Consider the following 20,446-nt stretch of genomic DNA (forward strand, 5'->3'; position numbering starts at 1 on the left):
AACGTGAAAAGTGCCACATAAATAGGGACAGAGGGATTAACAATAAAGAAATCAGAACATATAACCAGCCAATAAGAACATAACTTACAAGATAGAAATGAATTGCTTCCTGCAATCTACCAGCATCTTTTAGAGCATTACCCTATAAGCAACATTTAGGAGAGCATATAGAACTAATATATAGAAAAAAAATGTTAATATAGGATAGGAATATTATGAAAGTACCAGATTGTCATATGCCTGAAAGAATTCAGCATCACAGGCAATGGCTCTCCTATAATTACGTATTGCCATTTCCAGATTTCCTTGTTTATAGTAAACATCAGCCAATTAACCTGCAGAGACGAAAGGAAATTCAGATGTTAACTCAACTTTGAAAGCTAGCTCAAGAGGTGAGGATTGTCCAAGACTATATAAAAAATCCATGACAGAGTAAAAATGGAGTCTCACCAAAAGCTATTGCATAGTCTGGTCTCGCTTGGAGTGCGCGCTGGTAACACACTATGGCCTCCTGGAAAATGCAAAGAAGATGCTTATATTTATATTTCTCCATGTCCTTCTCCAAGCACGGATATACGAGGTCAACATTATTTTTTATGTATATAGTAGATACTGAATCCCCTTCTTCGTGTGTTTACTTTTTTATGTTTTAAATCCCAACAACAACAACATACCCAGTGTAATCTCATAAGTGGGGTCTAGGGAGGGGAGAGCATAAGCAGACCTCACCCCTACCTTGTGAGCTAGACAGGCTATTTCTGATAGACCCTCGGCTCAAGGAAAAGCATATCAAAGGAGGTCAGAAAAGGAAATAACGGAAGTGAAGAAACTAGGGCAAGATACTATAGAAAGCAAGGAACATCAGATAATAACAAAAATTGAAGGACAAGAAACTAATAACAAAAATTGAAGGACAAGAAACTACAGGAGAAATACTACGACTATTAGTATGTTTTGAATCCCATTAGGTGAGGATCTTGGCTTTGTAGCCACCGGACTTTACTAGCCCAATGTAAGAGGGCTTACCTTGTATATATTTCCCATGCCCAGATAAGAAGAAGTTTTGGTTTTAATTTGACTGCTTCCTGGAAGGGATTGAACCACGATATCATACATGATTGCTCTAATAACAAAGAGACAATGCAAAAGTACACATCCAAAAACATAATCACAGTAAACTAAAATATGCTATACACTATAATTAAAAGTTAATCACTCATACCTTGTAGCACTTCAAGGCCTTGATAAGATCATCTATGTCCATAAGGACAGCAAGATTGGACTATGCATGCAATGGTGAATGTAGGTTGTATGTATGCATAGAGAAGCTAGAATTTTGAGTTTATAGATTTTGGGATTCTAGAAAATGCAGCTTACACTGCCTACATAAGTACTGTATGCCAACCCCCAACTACACCAAAAAAAAAAAAAACAAAAAAAAAACAACTCAAAAGGCACACACATATCAAGTAAAAGAAGGGGAAAATAGAAGAAACTCAAACGGCATAAGCATCCAGAAAGACCAATAGTCAACCAAAATAAGCACTATAGAGTTTCTTGATTAAAAGGTTCGGCCAATGAGTGAAAGCTGGCCCACATACATGCATCAAGCCACATCAGTCACATTAAGAGGCAAACAAATGCACAATGTTCAACATAAATTTAAATTGGAGTTTGAATTATATTTATCGTTATTTCATTAGTGTAAAGATATTTTACATTATCAAGTTAAGATTACATGTGGTAGTAGCTAACGCATCTTATTTTCTTTTAGTTATTTTCATTTATGTGGTTTGTTTATTTTTCACGAATTCAACATCAAGAACCCGTAATTGTATGTGTTCTTTTTCCCTCATTTATTTGACAACATAGCGAGACTGTTACAATTAAAAAGAATATCTAACGGTGTGACATACTGCATATGTCCACGATGCAATATCAACAATTTGATTATCGGCACCAAAATTCATGGTTGTTGTTCATATTAAACAATTCGTAGATGTTGATATTCAGGAGTTTGCAGCTCAACGTCCAAACTAGGGCGTGGGATATACAGGGGCGGAGCTAGCCCCTCGGGCGTGGATTCGACCGAACCTAGTAGTTTTTGTCCGAATCATATATTTGTATTAAATATTTTGTCAAATTATTAATTAAGAATCCAATAACTTTAAAGAATTAGAACCTCTAACCCACTAGCTTTAAATCCTAGCTCTGCCTCAGGGGATACATATGAATCCTGAATATCAATTTCTATTCTTTGTTAATTTTTTAGGGTGAAGTGATTTAAACGCGCAACTTAAAAGCACGTTTGCGAAACCGGTCCCAAACTATTGATGCACTTCAACACACCCCTAAACTTGGCTAAATGGGTTTATTACACCCTCGTGTTAGGACACCTCAGCAACGTGAATCCACGCGCTATCCACTTGGCATTTTCTTGTTGTGCCATGTGGCAACACGAGGGTCGGGGTGAATTTAAATTCACTTGGCCAAGTTTAAGAGTGTCTTGAAATCCATCAATAGTTTAGGAACTAAAGTTGCAAAACGAGCCAAGTTTAGGAATGTTTTAACCACTTCAGCCTATTTTTTATTTTGTTGTGACGCGTAATCTATTTGAGGAAATGAGATCTCTTAGCCTCATACAATTTTTAAAAAAATGACTTTTTCAAATCTCTTTTGTTATTTTTTCAAATCTCTTATATAAAAAATCAAAGATATTTTGTAAAAAAGTCATAAAACAAACAAAAAAAAGCTCGTAAAGGCTAAAAAGTGATTTGTCCCGCCAAGAGCGCTTTCGGTAATGCGAGCAACCACGATTTCTCCCGCCAAGGGCGCTTTCTGTAATGCGAGCAACCACGTATCACGTAAAAATAGCGACAGATGCTCTCATTTTTTTTATCCGATTACACGACTTCAACTGTAGCAATTACAACAACATACCAGTATAATCCCACAATTCCACTTATACTTGGTAGTCAGCTTTGACATCTCAAAGAACTTTACAAGTTCTTCTAACCCTAATATAATTAACCGCAGCCTGTTTGGTCAAACTTTCAAAATTCACTTAGTGGAAAAAGAATTCGTAGCCCTCACAAACAATTTGTTTCACCGTGTAGAGTTTATGAGCTCCCACATATTTTTATCTTCGAACAACTCTTGACATATTTGTTTCACCGTGTAGCTTCTTATAACTCCAGACCTTGTTTTCGGGAAACCACATTCATTACTATCAACAACTGCTAAAAACAATAGGAAAGTTTAGGGCAATTCTGCAGAAATCAATTTGCCAGTCGCTCAAGGTAGCTCCTCAACCACCAATGGAACAACATTGCACGACGGGCACTGCCACAGAACAGAACAATATTTGGACAAAATTAAGGGATCAAACAATGTGTTAATTTACTAGGGGCACTGTAAGCCTGCATAAAATCAGCTGAAAATGTCAAAAGACAGGTTGATCAATTGAGGGCATACAAAATAAAGAAAAATCATTCACCTATCTTGACATCTCCTTGACCACCCAATTTGAACTTTACAACATACCCATCACTGTTCTCCCTCCGGTCTCTCTTGTGCATCTCCACATTCAAACCAAAATGGACAATGGGCAAGTCATGAGTCTTGGCATTCACTAGCACTTGAGCAACAAACTTACTTTCATTGAGAGTTTCCAGTGACCATGAATGGATATACTTTTAAAGACTTGTGGCTTAAATCACATTTCAATAAACACCTAAATACAGTAATCTATACTACAGATATATAGCAATTTATGTTCCTTCTCGGTTTTATCTACAATCCCTGTTCTCTTCCTTCCCTACATCTAGCGGTCAAAAGGAAATTCTGAGTCATTCTCAGTCACTTTGAACGGTTGAGGATGCTGTCCGGAGCAATAGAGATTCCACATCTTAAAGTAAGAACGCTCCAGATTCCTCACCTGAAAATGCAAGGAGAAAGAAAGAGCTTATGTCCACTGAGCTTATGTCCACTCAAAGCACTGGAATCAAGAAGGCTGTGTTGCTCGGGATCTCCAAAAATGTACTAATTTGGAGGATACGACATGCACCCATCGACATTTCTGGAGAGTCCGAGTAATATAGCAAGAAGGTCGATCAGTAGAGTAAATTTGATGTGTTTGATTACTCACCCAACGTGTTGTATCAAATAAAGGGCAGCTCATGCGCACAGCCTTGAGCCTATTGGTGAGATCTTGAAGCTTTGGACGATTTAGTGCTAATGACACCGCCTTCTCCTCATATTCTTTCATACTACAAAATGTAGAGCAAATCAAATTCATGAAGCAAAAGGAATAGAATTAGGGAACGAAAAAGTAAAAGGGCAACTCTTTACTCTGTTTTCAACATGAAGGTCAATGTAACCTTAGAAGACTGTAACTCTTCTGTTGTTCAAAAAATTAGGATATGAAGATGTCCCTAACACAATATTTACAAGCAAACCAAAATAATGAAAGATCCTTAACTTGCTTGACGTGGTCTTGAGTTCAAACAAACGAACCTTGAGATAATGCCAACAATTATTCAAAGAACAAACAAGATGACAGGTATCAAGTAAAAAGTTGTAAAACAAGAAACACCATGGATCCAGTGGATAAAATCGAGTTGATGAGAAAGCAGGTTACGAAAAGGTCACCAAATTGGGACGACAATCCCACACACAACAAAACGTCTCTGATTTCTCAAAATTATCAAGAAACATACGCTTCTAATGAAATACATATCAAGGAAATACGACTAATTTGCAGAGAACACGGTGTTATGGTGACCTTATTGAACAAGTTCAGTCATTTTTTTAGTTGTCATTAACCATCTTAATTTAATTGGCGCTAGTCTTCTTAGTCTGGCCGCATTGTGGAGATATATTTCGGTCATACAAATAACAGCAAGTCTAGAACAGCTACCTGCTGACAATCATCTCATCTCCAAGTCCTGTGGCCAAACAAAGGGAACCAGCAACTCTAGTAGCCATTTTCTCAAGGGGAAGGGTTATCATTGGAAGACCAGCCCAAAGAACATCTGTTCCTGTAGTATGTGCATTGCACAGTGGCCTACAAGTGGAAAAAAACAAAAAAAACAAAATTCAAGAACATGAGATGAACGGAACTAGATTCTTAAAAAGCAAGAGGGCAACCGTTTTTAATCTTCTTACGTGTCCAGGAAAAGATCAGCCAAGCAGCTGCGCCTGATGTGCTCTTGTTTCATTGCAACATCTGTGAAAATAATTTGGTCTGGTTGCAGGCCTTGTGCAGCAGCATCTGTAATAAGCGAGCTGAATTAGGGAGACTTCTAATAAACAGGTATTCCTAGATCTGAAAATTCAAAAGTTTCACAAGAGAAGCTTAAAGAAATGCACGACGAAATACATACGTGCGCGGAGCCTCATCTCCCCTGCAGCTGGAAATCTGAGAAGCCAAAGAGCACTATTTGGTACACGCTTAAGGATATTGCACCTGCACATATCAAGTCAACAAGTTTTATAGCAAGAGCTTGTGAAGGTAACAGTTGCCAACTTAAATCAGTACAGTAACTACCATGTAATAAAAATCTCAGGATCCATCTTGTAAAGCTGATTAAAACATGCAAATATAAATTTATCCTCGGGCAGTCCATAATCTGAGCGCTTTGGTTGGACGCTTGGATCTAGCACATCACAATTTTTCTACACAAAGAACAGCAGCAAGAGACTCATCAGCAGTGAAATATATAACAAATCTAGAAGAGTTCAACATAGATATAAGCTCAGGTCTTTCTACTTTTGAATCAATAAGATTTTTATTTGCGATAAAATACATAAGTAACCAAATATGAATTAATTCATATAGCTAACTCCAACTAAAGATTTGAAATTGGACATAATTGAGTCATTAATTGATTTAATGAAACAATATTGTCATAGATCTCAGAAACAGCAAGGAAATCTTACTTGCTTATAATCGTTGACAAAATAGCAATGAGGGAGATGTACAAGCTTCTCTGAGTATATATGCGCGTACTTCATTGGTGAAACAAACTGCATACAGACGAAATTACACTCAACGACCCCATAGAGAGCAAAATTAACAGCAAATATAATATCAAAGGTGTCACTAGCAAATTACCTCATCTGTAACCAAATAATCTATGTACGTTGCCCCCATGGTCCCAGGGAACCCCATGTACGAAACCTGGATTGGAGCTGGCTGCATGGCAAATATCTCATTTCTTGCTCCCTGCACCACATCGTTTCAGAGTCAAAGATGATACATTAGATAAATGAACTCATCCTGAAAACACCTTTCAGGATAGAAGGCAACGCAGAATCATGTCCACATTAATCATGAAATCTGAAAAGGAGAAAGATGCGACACGTAATTTTTGCTTGAAACAACTATAGAATATACAGCAAAAAGTGCACCTCATGAGACCAGTTCACAGGTTTGCATTTTAGTTAGGCAATCTCCTTAAAAGACTCATTGCTCAAAACAGCAAATGGAAGGCTATGGCTAACCAAATTCTCATTGGGAGTATTTGAGTTTGCATTCATGTCCACAACTAAGCTAAATAAGAAGGAACAGAAATCATTGGTTTATTTGTTAATTGTGGAGGACTTCCAAGAAAGGGAGCTCCTTTCCATTCTTTTCTATGTTAATGGGCCTAGCAATTGGACCCTGAGTGTGGGTTGGGCACACACACAAACAACACTAGCGAACCAAATGTAAAATCCAATCAAGATTGATCTCGATCGAGTCCAATATGTACCTTGGTATAACCATTGAGATTGATAAGTATCTGTATTTGATCCTCATTAATCATCCTTGCTATCACATCAGATGTCAAGGACGATACATCAATAAAATGCTCAGCTTCTGTCTGGGTGCGAATCCTCCACTCTGTACCATCATTTGGACTTAAGGCATAGCAGAAAACCTAGGGAAAGAAGTGCTTGCAGATTTAGTATGAACAAGAGATAAAAGTCGTGAACAGTGCAAAAGATAAGGAAAAATAACATGTTCTGAACCTCAACATTCTCTTTGTCATGCATCCCAAAAACTGAACCCATTAGATGTGATAGTGGGTGGTTGCCGAAATCACTGCTCACATATCTAGACACATTCAAGAAAATTAACAATAGGTAGCAATATTTATGAAAAACCTACAGCGAATTCAACCTCAGAGGAAAAGCAAGCAAGTATTTATCAGCTTATAGGAACTTACCCAACCCTCAGCCTAGTCATGCCACCTCCCTTTATTGGCAGCGGTGGTGGATGAGTGAAAGCAGGAAGTGAGTACCGAGCTGCTATCACAGAGCAGTGCTGGGCGTACTTGCGACTGAACAAGCAAAAGAAACTGTCAGTTTCAATCTCACATCATTTTTATGTTTAATCTAAAAGAAAATTCTTCACCTGATATCTAGAGCAAGCATTGGATCAAGAGGGTAAGCAATTGCATGGAAAGGCTGAACGCTTGGGATAATGGACATCTAAAGAAGGTTGACAAATATGAGACAGAGCACAAAATCAAGGAAGATAGAATCAGTATTACAGGATAAATAATAGCCTAGAAAGCAAAACGTAACAGTTCCGCAAGTAGCTGTAATACCTTAATCTGTCTTCTAAGTATCTCCTCAACTTCAATAAACATCTTCTCCCGGTTATCCCAATCACACACACACTGCAGACAATGAAATTTAACGAGCAAATTAGGTATGCAAGAGATAGAACCCAACCAAACAGTCAACTGTGTGAAGCTACATAATTAAGACTAAAAGACCCAGTCACCAACCTAGAAGACACATTGAGAGCTATGCTTACAAAGTAGACAAATACTAATGAACTGCAGAAGTAAAGGTCATTAGACAAGTTATTCTACTTCATATATAAGCAAGCTTATCAAATTCTCAGTAGTTAGACACTATTGTGAATGAACTCTGATAAACCTATGATGAAAAGAACAGCCGAAATTAACGGGGTGAACATACCTGTAACGTGTGGAGAAGATTACAAGTTGCTTCGGGGAAGTCAGGACGTAGCATCAAAGCTTGTCTATAGCTTTTTATAGCTGCTTCAACATTGGCACTACACAATAAACCAAAACATTACGAACAAGCAGAGTGGACATATAGGAAGACAAACAAATGGGACCATTAGTCGTTCGAAGCTTGTAAACCTAACGACATACCTGTCCTTGTAAGCTGAAGCCAAATTTGCATGAGCCTCTGCCATGGTAGGTCTAAAGGCAATAGCTCGCATGTAGTCTTGTACAGCTTCATTAACCCTACCAATCTCTTTGTATGTGTTACCCCTATTGACCAGTCCATCTGCTGCCATGGGGTCAATCCGCAGTACCTCATTATAACAAGATATGGCTTCTGCATAATTACCCTGAAAGTTGCATCACATAAAGAGAACATTCATGGCAGTTAAAAACCTGACAGAGAAATGGCATAGGTAATATGTAAATAAAAATATCCCTCCTGGTTATCTTAAATATTGTATATAAACCTCCAGAAAACTCTTTTACCAACTCCAATATTAAGCATTCTTCAGAAGTACTGTTAGATATTTACCTGTTGCTTGTATATTATGGCTAGATTGTTAAAAGGAGCTGAGAGCCCTGTTGTCACAGCTAAAGTTGCTTTATAACATTGTGCAGCGGCACTCATCATGTTCCTAGAGAACAGGAAAGTGACTCTTTAAAATTACTTGATTGAAAGAGTTAAGAGGAGAATCATTGCAATTAAGTAAACCTTACCACTCCATATAGATGTTTCCCAAATTGGTAAGTGCTTGTGGATGGTTAGGTTGAAGAGTGAGGCATTGCTGCACGCATCGTCAAAAAAGTTGAGAAAACAGCATAAAAGCAACATCAAAGAAAGGACATGTCAAGCCAACAAGGGAACAAGCTTACACGATAGCAATGAATTGCTTCCTCCACTCTACTAGCATCTTTCAGAGCATTACCCTATAAGAAATTTTTTGGAGAGAATATAGTATTACTATCAAAACAAGTGAAATTTTAAGATGGGAATTTATGAACTAAGAGATGAAAGAAAGTGCCAACCAGATTGTTATATGCCTCTAAGAATCCAGTATCACATGTAATAGCTCTCCTGTAGTTAAGTATTGCCATTTCCATATTTCCTTGTTCATAGTACACACTAGCTAAGTTGCCTGCAGAAAGGAGATTCAGGTGTTAATTCGTTATTAGGATGGCCAAGTCGCACTGAAGATGAAAAACGGCGTCTTCGTGTTGTAATAAATCCCATACACAAACATATCTAAGTATAGAAATGCTATTAAACAGTCTCCCAGAGACAGGCAGCTTTATATTGCATCATGCACTAAGGCATGAGCAGGACACTCACCAAAAGCCATGGCATAGTCTGGCCGTACTTGGAGCGCACGCTGATAACACACTATGGCCTCCTGGGACATTCCCAAAGCCTGGAAAATGCAAAGATGACGCTTGTATTTCTCCATATCCTCGTCTAGGCACTTGGAGCCACCCAAAGCAATTAGCACAACGCATGAGGGCTTACCTTGTATACATTTCCTAGATTCAGATATGCATCTGCGAAGTTTGGTTTTAGCTTGACCGCTTCCTGGAGAGGATTAAAAAATAGAAAGGACATCAAACACGATTGCATTTAGATGCAAAACACATCCAACACTTGATCAGTAAATTCCAAATACACCTTACTCATACCTTGTAGTACTGCAAAGCCCTGTTAAGATCACCCGCCTCCATAAAAAGGCCAGCAAGATTGGACCATGCTATGGCAAATGCAGGCTGTATACGCAATGCTTCAACATAACAATTGTATGCCTATCCAAAAAAAAAAAAAAAATTAAGGTGAAAAGGAACTCAAGGGCATATATCTATCAAGAAAAAGGGGAAACAGAAACTCAACAGCATAACACAGGAAACATCAATAGTCACTAAATAATCAGAGGATTTTCAAGCTGCACAAAGTGAGTGGATAAAGAACAATGTTGGACCACATATGATGCGCACACACAGGTACAATGGGCACAGTATGTGCGTGTTGAAGAATTCTCCCCCACCCCCTAACCATCCTTAAGGCAGATGTGAACATGAATAGCCAATCTCAGTCACCAAAATATTAGAGCACAAAGTGAATATGAGTCCTCTCTCCTTTACCTCTTGGACTAAACCTTGTGCTTTCATCAGATTGCCGAGATTGCTGTGAGCATCAACCTAAAATAAAAGAATAAATGTCAGTAAAGAAAGTACAATTGAAAGAAGCAAATAGCTAAATTTTTAAGAAGATAAATTTTTAAGTACCAAACGTGGATTTAATGCTAGAGCCTGACGACAACACTGTGCTGCCTCATTCAGCCTTCCTTTCCTCATGTATGCACTAGCTAAATTTGACCATGCATCCGCAAAATTGGGACGGAGCTGCAGCCAGAAAATTTAAAGTCATATTACCTAGCATACACCTGGTACACTATAAATATCTCATAGGAGAAAGCTTAACCACGTAAAAAGGTTTTAGTTAATCAAAGATGATGAACATACAGATACAACAGACAAAAAGGATATTAAGAAGTTGCAATAAGCTCCAAGGTTATGTGATAAACCCGACTACAAATTCTAACTCCAAAACTTACCCCACCTCCGTCAACCAAAAAAAGAAAAAATGCTTTCAGTACCCAAAGGCGTGGATAACTGTCTAAGCTGGATGCACCTACCAACAAAGTTATCTATTCACAATTTCAACCTGCATTCTTCTGTGTCATTTCACGCAACTGAGTATATATTCATATATCAAGTAGAAGTTATTAGATGGTTCCATTTAAATTATACATGTACTGTTTATAACTCAATTCCACATCACAAATAACCCTTTGCTTGTAGGAACAGAAAATAATCTCTTTACTAGATTAATAATAGATATGTTACGCAACAGAGTTTAAATTCACATCTTAATTGGAACTTGGAAGTTGTAGATGGAGCTTTTTCATTCTGATGTGGAATATGTTGGTTACTCTACCAAATCGAGCGAGTAGCCATTTTACGGTAGTAAGAGATAGTACTCTTTTTTTTTATTTATTAGATTCATAATAAGATTTCTTGTGTTATGCAGATTTTATTATCTGCGATAAAAAGATAACCAAATACAGTAAGAAAACAAGAAATACAATCAAGAAACCCAAATGCAGAGCAACTTCTCTATTTTCCGCTTAGAACCTATAACCACATAGTTCCAATATTCGCTTTGATAATTCAGGCCTGAACTGGAGAACTGCCTTGGATCTCAACTATTCTCGTCTTTTCTCTGCGATATTGCTCCACTTTGAAGTCTTTAGCAACCCACATATATGTGATTAATTATTAAAATATTATTCAAAAAAACCATACATGGACTATGCCACAACTTATATTGAACAGCTAGACTCTGATAATTAAGCAAGCTCCCAAAATTTCAGAAGTCTTTAAAAGTTCTTTCCAATAGACTCATTCTGAAAGCATGAGGCTGAGCAACAATGGCATCCCAATAAAACCGTAATCATCAAGAGCAGAAAAGAAAGAATGCAACTATCTTCAAAGTAATAAGAGCAGAATCGAAAAGCTCTTGCTACAGTCATGTAAGGAGAAGAAGTTTACAAACCTCAATTGCAATTAAATAATAGCGTATTGCAACATCAATATTGCCTTTTTCCTGCACCAGTAGAACTTTATCAGTGTCCAATTCCAAAACCACAAGAAGCAGCTTCTAGATGAGTTAGTACAACCATACCTTCCAAGCATTCGCCATATTTCCATAGCACTCAGCAAAATGTGGGTCGATCCTTAGGGCTTCTTCATTTTTTGCGATGCACATATCAAAATCATGCAACTAAATAAAACAAAGAAATGGTAACATGCTTCAGATCCGCAGATCACATCAAAAATAAATTAACAATAAAAATAATCTCATAAAAAATGCAAGATAGAGAAATCACATCATATGCATTAGTGCCAGGAAACCCACCTGATAATATATAGCCCCAAAAAGAAGAAGATTATCAGTGCGCCCTGGATTTCTCTCATAAACTGCCTTGCTATGCTCTAGTGCCTGTTTATAGTTCCCAGCTTTGTAGTTCTGATGAGCAAGATTTAAAAGAGTGTCCTCATCTACTGTGGCATATAAAATAGAGATGTCAGAAAATGTTCTAAAAACAATCCTCAGTAGACAGAAATTATTCGTATTTGGCTGACAGTTGACTGCATGACCTCAAAAAAGTACAATCAGTAAGATATATCAAGACTTAGCTATTTGAATACATCCATTGATGCCAGGTTAAATTTCTCCTAATTCATGTGGCCACTAATCAATAACTCCCTTTTCCTTTCTCTATCCTTTTTCCTATAATTATTCATAACTTATTTTTGGCAGCAAGGAAGTCTCACATTCTTTAGGCTCTTAGTATCATTTAACAGATTATAATATTCACAGTACTTGAGGTTCAGAAGGTTTTACAGAAACATAATCCTGTTTTTAAGGATTAATAATATAGCTAGCACACCCATAGCGGGTGTTCTTGTGAGCACACAGCTACCAAACCAATGTTGGGTGTTCGCTCAAGATACCACATTTTGTGGTAACATTATCCCTTTTTTTTTTTTTTTTGTGTGAAGTGAAATGTCATTATAAAGCATCAAGAAGATGCATAGATTTACATTTTATAAAACACAATCCTACGGCCAAAATGCATTCTATTTCCCTATTTACTAGACATTGATTCATTCAATGTTGTGCCAAAGCTAAAGAGATGTAGTACAGTTCAAACAGAAGGGTAAGCCATTAAGGCTTACCTCTTAAAATTACCAACAGTTTTTAATAGTCTAGCTTAAACAAAGTGCTCCAGATATTTATTGAAATCATCATAGATAATAAGTAGAGTATCAACCAATCAATCAGTGAAGCTTCAATCGCAAATCCGAATATAATTTTTTTTTTTAAGTAGCATTACATATGTAATTTTATTTTCCTTCATTAGCACCTTTTGCTGTTAAAGCCTATCCCTTTTACTGTTTTGTGTTTAAAGCCCCGACAGATTTTGGCACTTCTTTTGTGCCTTTTGCTTTTGACGTAGATGAAATATTGGATAATGCTAGTAAATATAAGATAATGCAACGGGGATACACATACACATAAAACAAACCTAAATACTCCGTCTCTATTATGGACTAATTCATTCCTTCAAAACAAATTTAATTACTTAAAAACAAAAAGAACAAAAATTTACATGGGTAAATATCTGTCTGTAGAAAAAAATTACAAAAAGTTCAATCTTTTTCATATTAAAGACAAAAAGGACAAAAAAATGAAATCTTTCTCGTATTAAAGTAAGTACAAATTACATACACATATATAACATTTAACTCAATCTGTTCCTATCTCTCTCTCTGGACTCTCTCTCTCTCATATCCATCGAACCTATACGTACAACAAAATTGTACTACATCCGTATACAATTGGTTTGATAAAATTCCTATTCAAATATAAACAAAGGCTACAAAAGATTCAATCTTTCTCATATTAAATATATACTCCTCAGTCCCAATTTACTAACATAGTTCGGATTTCGAGAGTCTTTCTTAAAGATAGTTCTTAAAGATTAAAAAAAGAAGTACAAAATATTCAATCTTTCTCATATTAAAGTGAATCTTAAATACATACACATACACGAACATAAATACTCCCCCCTAATAATGGACTAATTCATTCCTTCAAAACAAAATTCAACTACTTACAAAAAAAAATTACAAAAAATTCAATCTTTCTCACAATAAAGTGAGTATACAAATACAAACACAAACACAAAATCAATTACTTAAAAACAAAAAAAATTACAAAAAATGAAATCTTTCTCATATTAAAGTGAGTATACATAAATTACATACACATACAAAAACATAATACTCCATCCTCAAAACAAAAAAAGAAAAATCAATCTGTAAAAATAAATAGAACATGTGCGTTTATATGTACAACAATATATAACTGATTTATAATAGACATCAGTTATTAAAAAAAAAAAAAAAGTCAAACCTTCATGAGAGAATTGAGATTTGATATTAGTTGAAGATAATGAGGAGTGATCAGACTGAAATGGAAAAGACGAATCTATCCTTTGATCACCGACCGTAACGTTGCCGCCATCATATGGCGGAACCCTAGCCATCAGCAGCTGCTGTTGCGACAACATAATGACCGCCGGAAGAAAAAATACAAAACCGCTGGAGCTCCGAAAGCAGATTGCTAAGTTTTTTTTTCTTTTGAGAAGAAAATGGAAAGAAAGTGAGGAGAATTTTAATTGAAGATTTTCATGGAAACAGCTGGATTCTTTCTCAGGTACTATTATTTTATTTTATTTTATTAAGAGAGAGAATATTATAGTAGTAACACGCGTTTCTCCTTTATTGACTTACCTTATTTTTTAGGCCAAAGTCATACATGGACCTGAACTTGTCCTGATTTTCCATCTAGACCCCCAATTAAAATATTGATCATCTAAACCCCTGAATATAAAATAAAATATGTCATTTAAACCCCTCATGTTAACTGGGCATACGCTTGAAGCTCACTTGCTGTGACATGGAAAAATAAATCAGTAACATAGAGCCATGTCATATTTGTTTTTAAAATAAGTCATGTCAACAAAAATAATTAATTTTAATAAAAATTCTATTTTAAAATCTATTTAAATAATTTTAAAAAATTGAAAAACCCAACCCATCCTCTTCGATAGCCCACCTCGCCGCCGCTTTCTTTTTTTAAATTTTTAATCATTAATTTTAACAAAAACTCTATTTTAAAATCTATTTAAATAATTAAAAAAACTCATCCTCTCCGATAGCCCAGTGGCGGCAGAGGAGGCAGTGGCGGCGGTGAAGTGGCTATCGGAGAGGATGGGTTGGGAATTCAATTTTTTTAAATTATTTAAATAGATTTTAAAATAGAGTTTTTGTTAAAATTAATTTTTAATGATTAAAAATTCAAAAAAAGAAAAAAATTGGTCTCTCGGGCTGTTTAAAGCGATGGCTTCACGCGTGTACCGGCTAACACGAGGGGTTCAAATGGCACGATCTATCTTATATTCGGGGTTCGAATGGTCGACGTTTCGGTTGGGAGTTAGATGGAAAATAAGGACGAGTTCGGGGGTAAAATCATTATTTTATTTTACTTTTTTTACTACTATGTGTTATAAACATAACATACATACTCTCTCTCCGTTCTATAATAAGTGTTACCTTAGCAAAAAAAATAAACATTTTAAGAAAATAATAATACAATATGAAATTTATTAAATTACCCATATATAATAAAAATAAATTATTTTTTGTTTTTTATTAGAGCATACATGAGTAGTAATCCTTTTGACATTGAGAATCCAATAATACAAAGTTACTATGTGGCTTTTTATCTTAAATACATAAACTTGCCACTTTTTGTCTAAGGGTAAAATTAGAAAAATTTAGTCAATTTATGTCTTAATTTTCTAGAGTGACACTTATGTGATAAATGTTTTTGGTTAAAGTGACACCTATTATGGGATGGAAGGAGGAGTAGCCATTTTAAGTCTTGATTTTTAAGGTGATGTTTATTATGAGACAAAATATTTTGGCTTAGGTGAGGGAGTACTTCCTTTGTCTCAAATTATTTGTCTTTTTTCTATAGGCCTTTAAGATATATAGTAATAGAATTAATTAGATGGGATATTTAACTAATTTTATTTTTATTTATGTTTAAGTTATAATTTTTATTTATTAAATATTTACTTTATTTATGTGTATTTCTATTAATGACACAATTCTATAAGGTAAAATGAGTAAAAATAATTAATTTTGCTTTTAAATTTCTAAAATGATAGATAATTTGAGATAACTATTTTTAATAACCTTGACATATAATTTGAGACGGGGGCATAATATCTCTTCGTTAAATATCTATTGAGGTATTTGTAGTGTTCAAGAATAATTCTATTAGTATTTGTTTGTCTGGTTTTAATTTAGCACGGAGTTTAAGAAAGTAAAATAAATAAATTGAATCTTATAGTCTTAAACTAGAGATATATAGAATGTATTAAAATGTCCTTTAATCTTGTGATTTTAAATATGATATCTGAACAATTGAAGATAAAGAAACGTCAAAAAGGAAAAAAGACATTTTTTTTAAACGTATTAAAAGAAAAAAGACAAATAAATTGAAACTAAGGGAGTAAATTTATTTTTAAAAACTTAAAGATGATATGTCAAAATTCATGGTCAAATTAAAAGGTTTGACACTTCAAATTAAATAAAATTGCGGCAAAGGTAGTAAATAAATAACGTCGTAAATAATAAATCAAATCAAGTGAGTAAAGGCAGCTTTTTTGTTTGTCTGATAATGCGGTGCTTCCAGTTACTAGTAAAAAAGCGACTTCTCGAATACAAATATGAACACACATCGCGTAACTACAACTGTGCATTTAAAATGACTATTTCGCCCCCCATCTTGTAATTCGACACCTGGCCTTTTTTTCTCGAATCTGGTAAAGACGTATTCAATATTTGAAGTTTATGAATTCCTACATTAATCTCAATTTAATAATATGATAATAACAATAGTCTTATAAATATTTAGTAAGTATCTTATTATGTCTACATTTAGGCAAAAATTAATGAGTTCACATGAATCAGTATATCAATAATTTTGATCCACTTTCATTATACGGTACTATATTGGGGTCGCTAAATTTGAATTCGTATCGAATAGGTTTTTTATCAGGCAGTAGAACGATTCTTATAAAGATAATTTTATATTCATAATTTGATTTAAGGATAAAAAAATAAAAAATAAAAACTTAATGCTCCCCAATACCATCTCCATTGCTTGGGGGAAATGGAACGGTGTATCTACCCCTATAGAGTATTGGCATAAAATAACAATCCTTTTAAATGTTGGCATTAAATAGTCAAACTCACGTTTTGGGTCATTTATTTAGTATTACATGGCCCATAAATTTACCCTATTTTTATAAATTTTAATTTTTAGCCTATGTATTGTTCATTGAAGCTTCTCTCTCCTCCACTTTTTAACTCTCTTTTCTTTCATCTCCTATAATTTCTCCAATCAAATCGAAAATCAATCAATAATATATTCTTTATTTTTAGCTACATCCATATCAGTGTTTGATACAATGTATCTGTTATATGACTTTTCGATTTTTTTCACACTAATTAGTGTACATGGTTTTGAAGTAATTTGAACGATTTTCAGAAGATTTTATGAAAATCGATGGAGAAGAAGAATACTTCGAAGAAGGTTGTAAAAATTACTTCTACGCATATTGTTAACAATTCGGATTTTGAAGAATCAGTGTTAATGGACTCATCTTCTCCACATTCATTGATTCTCCTAAGATCTCTTAAAGTCGTTCGATGAAAAGGACTCACATTTTGAAGAAATTTATTTTTTTGTTGGTGTTTCCGAGGTAAGAAATTCTCACGCAGTGGGGCGGCGGAGTCTATAGAGGTTTTGGTGGAGATGACGAGTACCATGCATGCATTATATATTGTGCAGTACCATGTATATTATAAATCGTGTTTAAATCTGTATAGCAGTTGGTATATGTATGATGTATACATCAGATTCATGAATACATGTATAGCAGTTGGTACATATGATGTATACATTAGATTCATGAATACATGTATAGAAGTTGGTATACATAAGATGTACACATCAGATTCATGAATACATATTTATACATATTTGATATACAATGCATAAAAGGTACAATTTATCACTGGTATGTACACATGAAATATCACTGTATACATAGGCTAGTGATAAGTCTGGCGACGAGCTATACACATGCTAATTTGTATACGTAGCTAGTGTACACATATTTCATAATTTGAAAATACATAATGTGTATAAAATTGTTTGATCATTTGTATATATCTAATGTATGCATAGGCTAGTGTCCAAATATTCACAAGTTTTCAAGTTATATGAATACAATACATGGTATTTATTTAAACGTTATTATGTGTGTTGTATATTAAATAAACAATTTGATTTGTATACACATAATGAGTAAAAACCGTTTGTTGATCATTTGTATACATCTACTGTATTCATATAATATAAATTACGTTAAATAAGGGATAAAAAAAAATCATTCCTATTATATAGCCACCTCATTGCTTAGTTACGTTAAATAAGCAATAAAAAATTATTCATCCCTATTATTTAGTGACCTCTTTGCTTTACCTTGAATAAGGGATTAAAAAAATAAAAAATTCATCCCTATAATTTAGCAACTTCTTTTCTTAGTTACCTTAAATAGGGATTAAAAAAAATATTCTTCCTATTATTTAGCAACCTCTTTGCTTAGTTGGTTAAGTTGGGCCAATTTTTTTAGGCCTGCCATTTGCTAAAACGTTTTAGGCTAAAAGCATGCCTAAAATATGCACGAGTTGTACCATTTTGTCATTTCCCCTTGTCGTTGGTTCCCTTCCTTTTTTCTTGTTGGGTTGGTTTTCTTTGTTTTGTTAAGACAAAAATTCATGTTTCCCATGTGTAGCACTGTCACTTCATCCAATAACGATGATACACGTGATGAAAATATAATTTATAAAGGGGTCAATATTTGTGAATTTCTAATTGAAACATGTGGCAATTGTAGGAGAAAGGTCATTTCACTATTGTACTGGATAATAGCTAGCTATATTTTCCATTTTCATAAAAGAGTCCGTAAATTAGTCGACACGTAATAGGAAAAAGTTTGCGTGTTAAAATGATTTAATAATTTGATGGGAATGGGTCGGCTTTAGTTAGGTTGGTGCTGATTGATGACGAAGTTAAAAGGCAAAACTTTGACACTGCTTTTTCTTCATGATTTGGGAATTGTACCGTTTCTTTGTTTTAATTCAAGGTGCATTGAATGTATTGGAACTTTGTACATGTTGGATTAAGATTTGAATTAAAAGGCATGATCTTGGAATAATTACTTTAAGTGCAGCATTAAATTATATGCGGGATTATAATTTGGGGTAATATCATACGGAAGAAAGTTTGATGGGATAAAGTGGATATTTAAGAATTAAGTTTGGCTTCATTTTATATTTTATTATTTGGTAAAAGGTATGATAAACTTATATCTTCTACCAAACATAGTATAAATTAATCAACATAGTATAAATTAATCACAAACTTAATCTTGAATATCTCATATTATCACGCATACCAAACGACACTTTTGGATATTGCTAAGTCATATCATCTGAATTGTAATAGTGTTACAAAAGGAAATAAATTGCTTTTTCTTTGTGATTTGGGAATTGTAAGATTTTTTCCTTTAATTCAAGGTGCATTGAATTTTTGGGATTTTGGATTAAGATTTGAATTAAAAGGCATGGTCTTGGAATAATTACTTTCGGTATTGTTAATACATATCCTCTAAAGTGTACTAGTGTTTACTGTTTACAAAAGGAAGTAAATTGTTTTTTTTTTCATGCTTTGGGGAAGTACGACCCTTTTTTATGGCGCATTTAATTCGTTTGGATCTTGTAGATTCTGGATAAAGATTTGAATTAAAAGGCATGATCTTGGATATTGCCAAGGCATATACTCTAAATAGTTACAAAAGGAAATTTCATTAATTGCATAAAGTATTTCTTAGTGGTCGGTTCAGAATTCACCGTGTAAGTATTACAGTAGGTTGTAAAATCACATATCCAACTAAGAAAGCTCAGTTATTGTCATAAAAAATCACCATGGGGTGATAAATACCTTTTATTTTTAACTAGAACTCTCGAGTTAAAATTTTGAGAATGTATGATTTTGATAGTGAACATTACGTTTGTTCTCAAAGTGAAATTTTACGATACAAATACAAAATAATTTCATCGTTGTTTGGACATATTTCCCGTTTACCACGAACCTTTTTTGGATCTTTTGATTTGCTTAACTATTAAATTTCAAAGCCAGTATCGAATACTACGTGAAAAGAAAGATCAGTTATTTAAAAGATTTAGAATCTTTCTTTTGAGTTGCCAGGAATGCTCTATGTAATGTGCAGTAAAAAAATTAAATATGAATTCAACATCTTCATTACGACCATCATGTGCAATATATTGTACCATCAATTCATAAGATACTAATGTATTTTTGGATTAGACAAGGATAGTCTTGTAATAGTAAAAATTTAAAACGCTCTCGAGTAAATGCAAATAAACATTGATGACCTTCTCTCCATTTTCCTCAAGACAATGACATGTGTCATGATACTAACTAGGCGACGCATAATACACATTTTTTTCATGTATCCGAGAGAGCAAAAGATATTACTATTGGTGAAAAGGAGTATCTCGCTAAATGCTTAGGGGTCATTTGGTACGTAGACTAAAATGTTAGAATTAATGACTAAGATTTCATTGACTAAAATAAG

General features: G+C 34.4%; 1 protein-coding gene across 2 annotated transcripts; it reads right to left on the reverse strand.

Moving 5' to 3' along the window:
• Positions 1 to 3,394: 3,394 nt before the first annotated feature.
• LOC132049100 (probable UDP-N-acetylglucosamine--peptide N-acetylglucosaminyltransferase SEC) lies at positions 3,395 to 14,319 on the reverse strand. Of its 2 annotated transcripts, XM_059439879.1 has the most exons (28): positions 14,059 to 14,319; positions 11,995 to 12,140; positions 11,761 to 11,859; positions 11,632 to 11,682; positions 10,302 to 10,418; positions 10,158 to 10,214; positions 9,702 to 9,821; positions 9,535 to 9,597; positions 9,361 to 9,439; positions 9,057 to 9,166; positions 8,904 to 8,957; positions 8,748 to 8,815; positions 8,563 to 8,665; positions 8,175 to 8,377; positions 7,975 to 8,071; positions 7,596 to 7,667; positions 7,400 to 7,476; positions 7,212 to 7,325; positions 7,015 to 7,099; positions 6,756 to 6,923; positions 6,116 to 6,226; positions 5,941 to 6,027; positions 5,549 to 5,676; positions 5,385 to 5,467; positions 5,167 to 5,272; positions 4,919 to 5,065; positions 4,148 to 4,268; positions 3,395 to 3,937 (listed from the first exon to the last, which is right to left on the reverse strand). In XM_059439879.1, exons 1-28 carry the CDS (start codon positions 14,213 to 14,215, stop codon positions 3,824 to 3,826), a joined length of 2,937 nt encoding a protein of 978 aa, XP_059295862.1. In that variant the 5' UTR covers positions 14,216 to 14,319; the 3' UTR covers positions 3,395 to 3,823. The 2 variants fall into 2 exon arrangements, with proteins under 2 accessions (XP_059295862.1, XP_059295785.1); XM_059439802.1 differs by lacking the exon at positions 14,059 to 14,319 and having other exon boundaries at positions 11,995 to 12,161.
• Positions 14,320 to 20,446: the final 6,127 nt, after the last annotated feature.

The sequence above is a fragment of the Lycium ferocissimum genome, chromosome 1 (genome assembly GCF_029784015.1).
Source record: "Lycium ferocissimum isolate CSIRO_LF1 chromosome 1, AGI_CSIRO_Lferr_CH_V1, whole genome shotgun sequence".
NCBI lineage: Eukaryota > Viridiplantae > Streptophyta > Magnoliopsida > Solanales > Solanaceae > Lycium > Lycium ferocissimum.

Bases quoted from the DNA above. Each gene is read 5' to 3' on its own strand.
- LOC132049100 (XM_059439879.1), bottom strand. From the start codon at position 14,215: ATGTTGTCGCAACAGCAGCTGCTGATGGCTAGGGTTCCGCCATATGAT. The intron at 9,167-9,360 runs GTGAGTGTCCTG...TCCTTTCTGCAG, and splicing joins AGACTATGCCATGGCTTTTG to GCAACTTAGCTAGTGTGTAC. The intron at 5,677-5,940 runs GTAAGATTTCCT...TTCTTTGTGTAG, and splicing joins TTGTCAACGATTATAAGCAA to AAAAATTGTGATGTGCTAGA.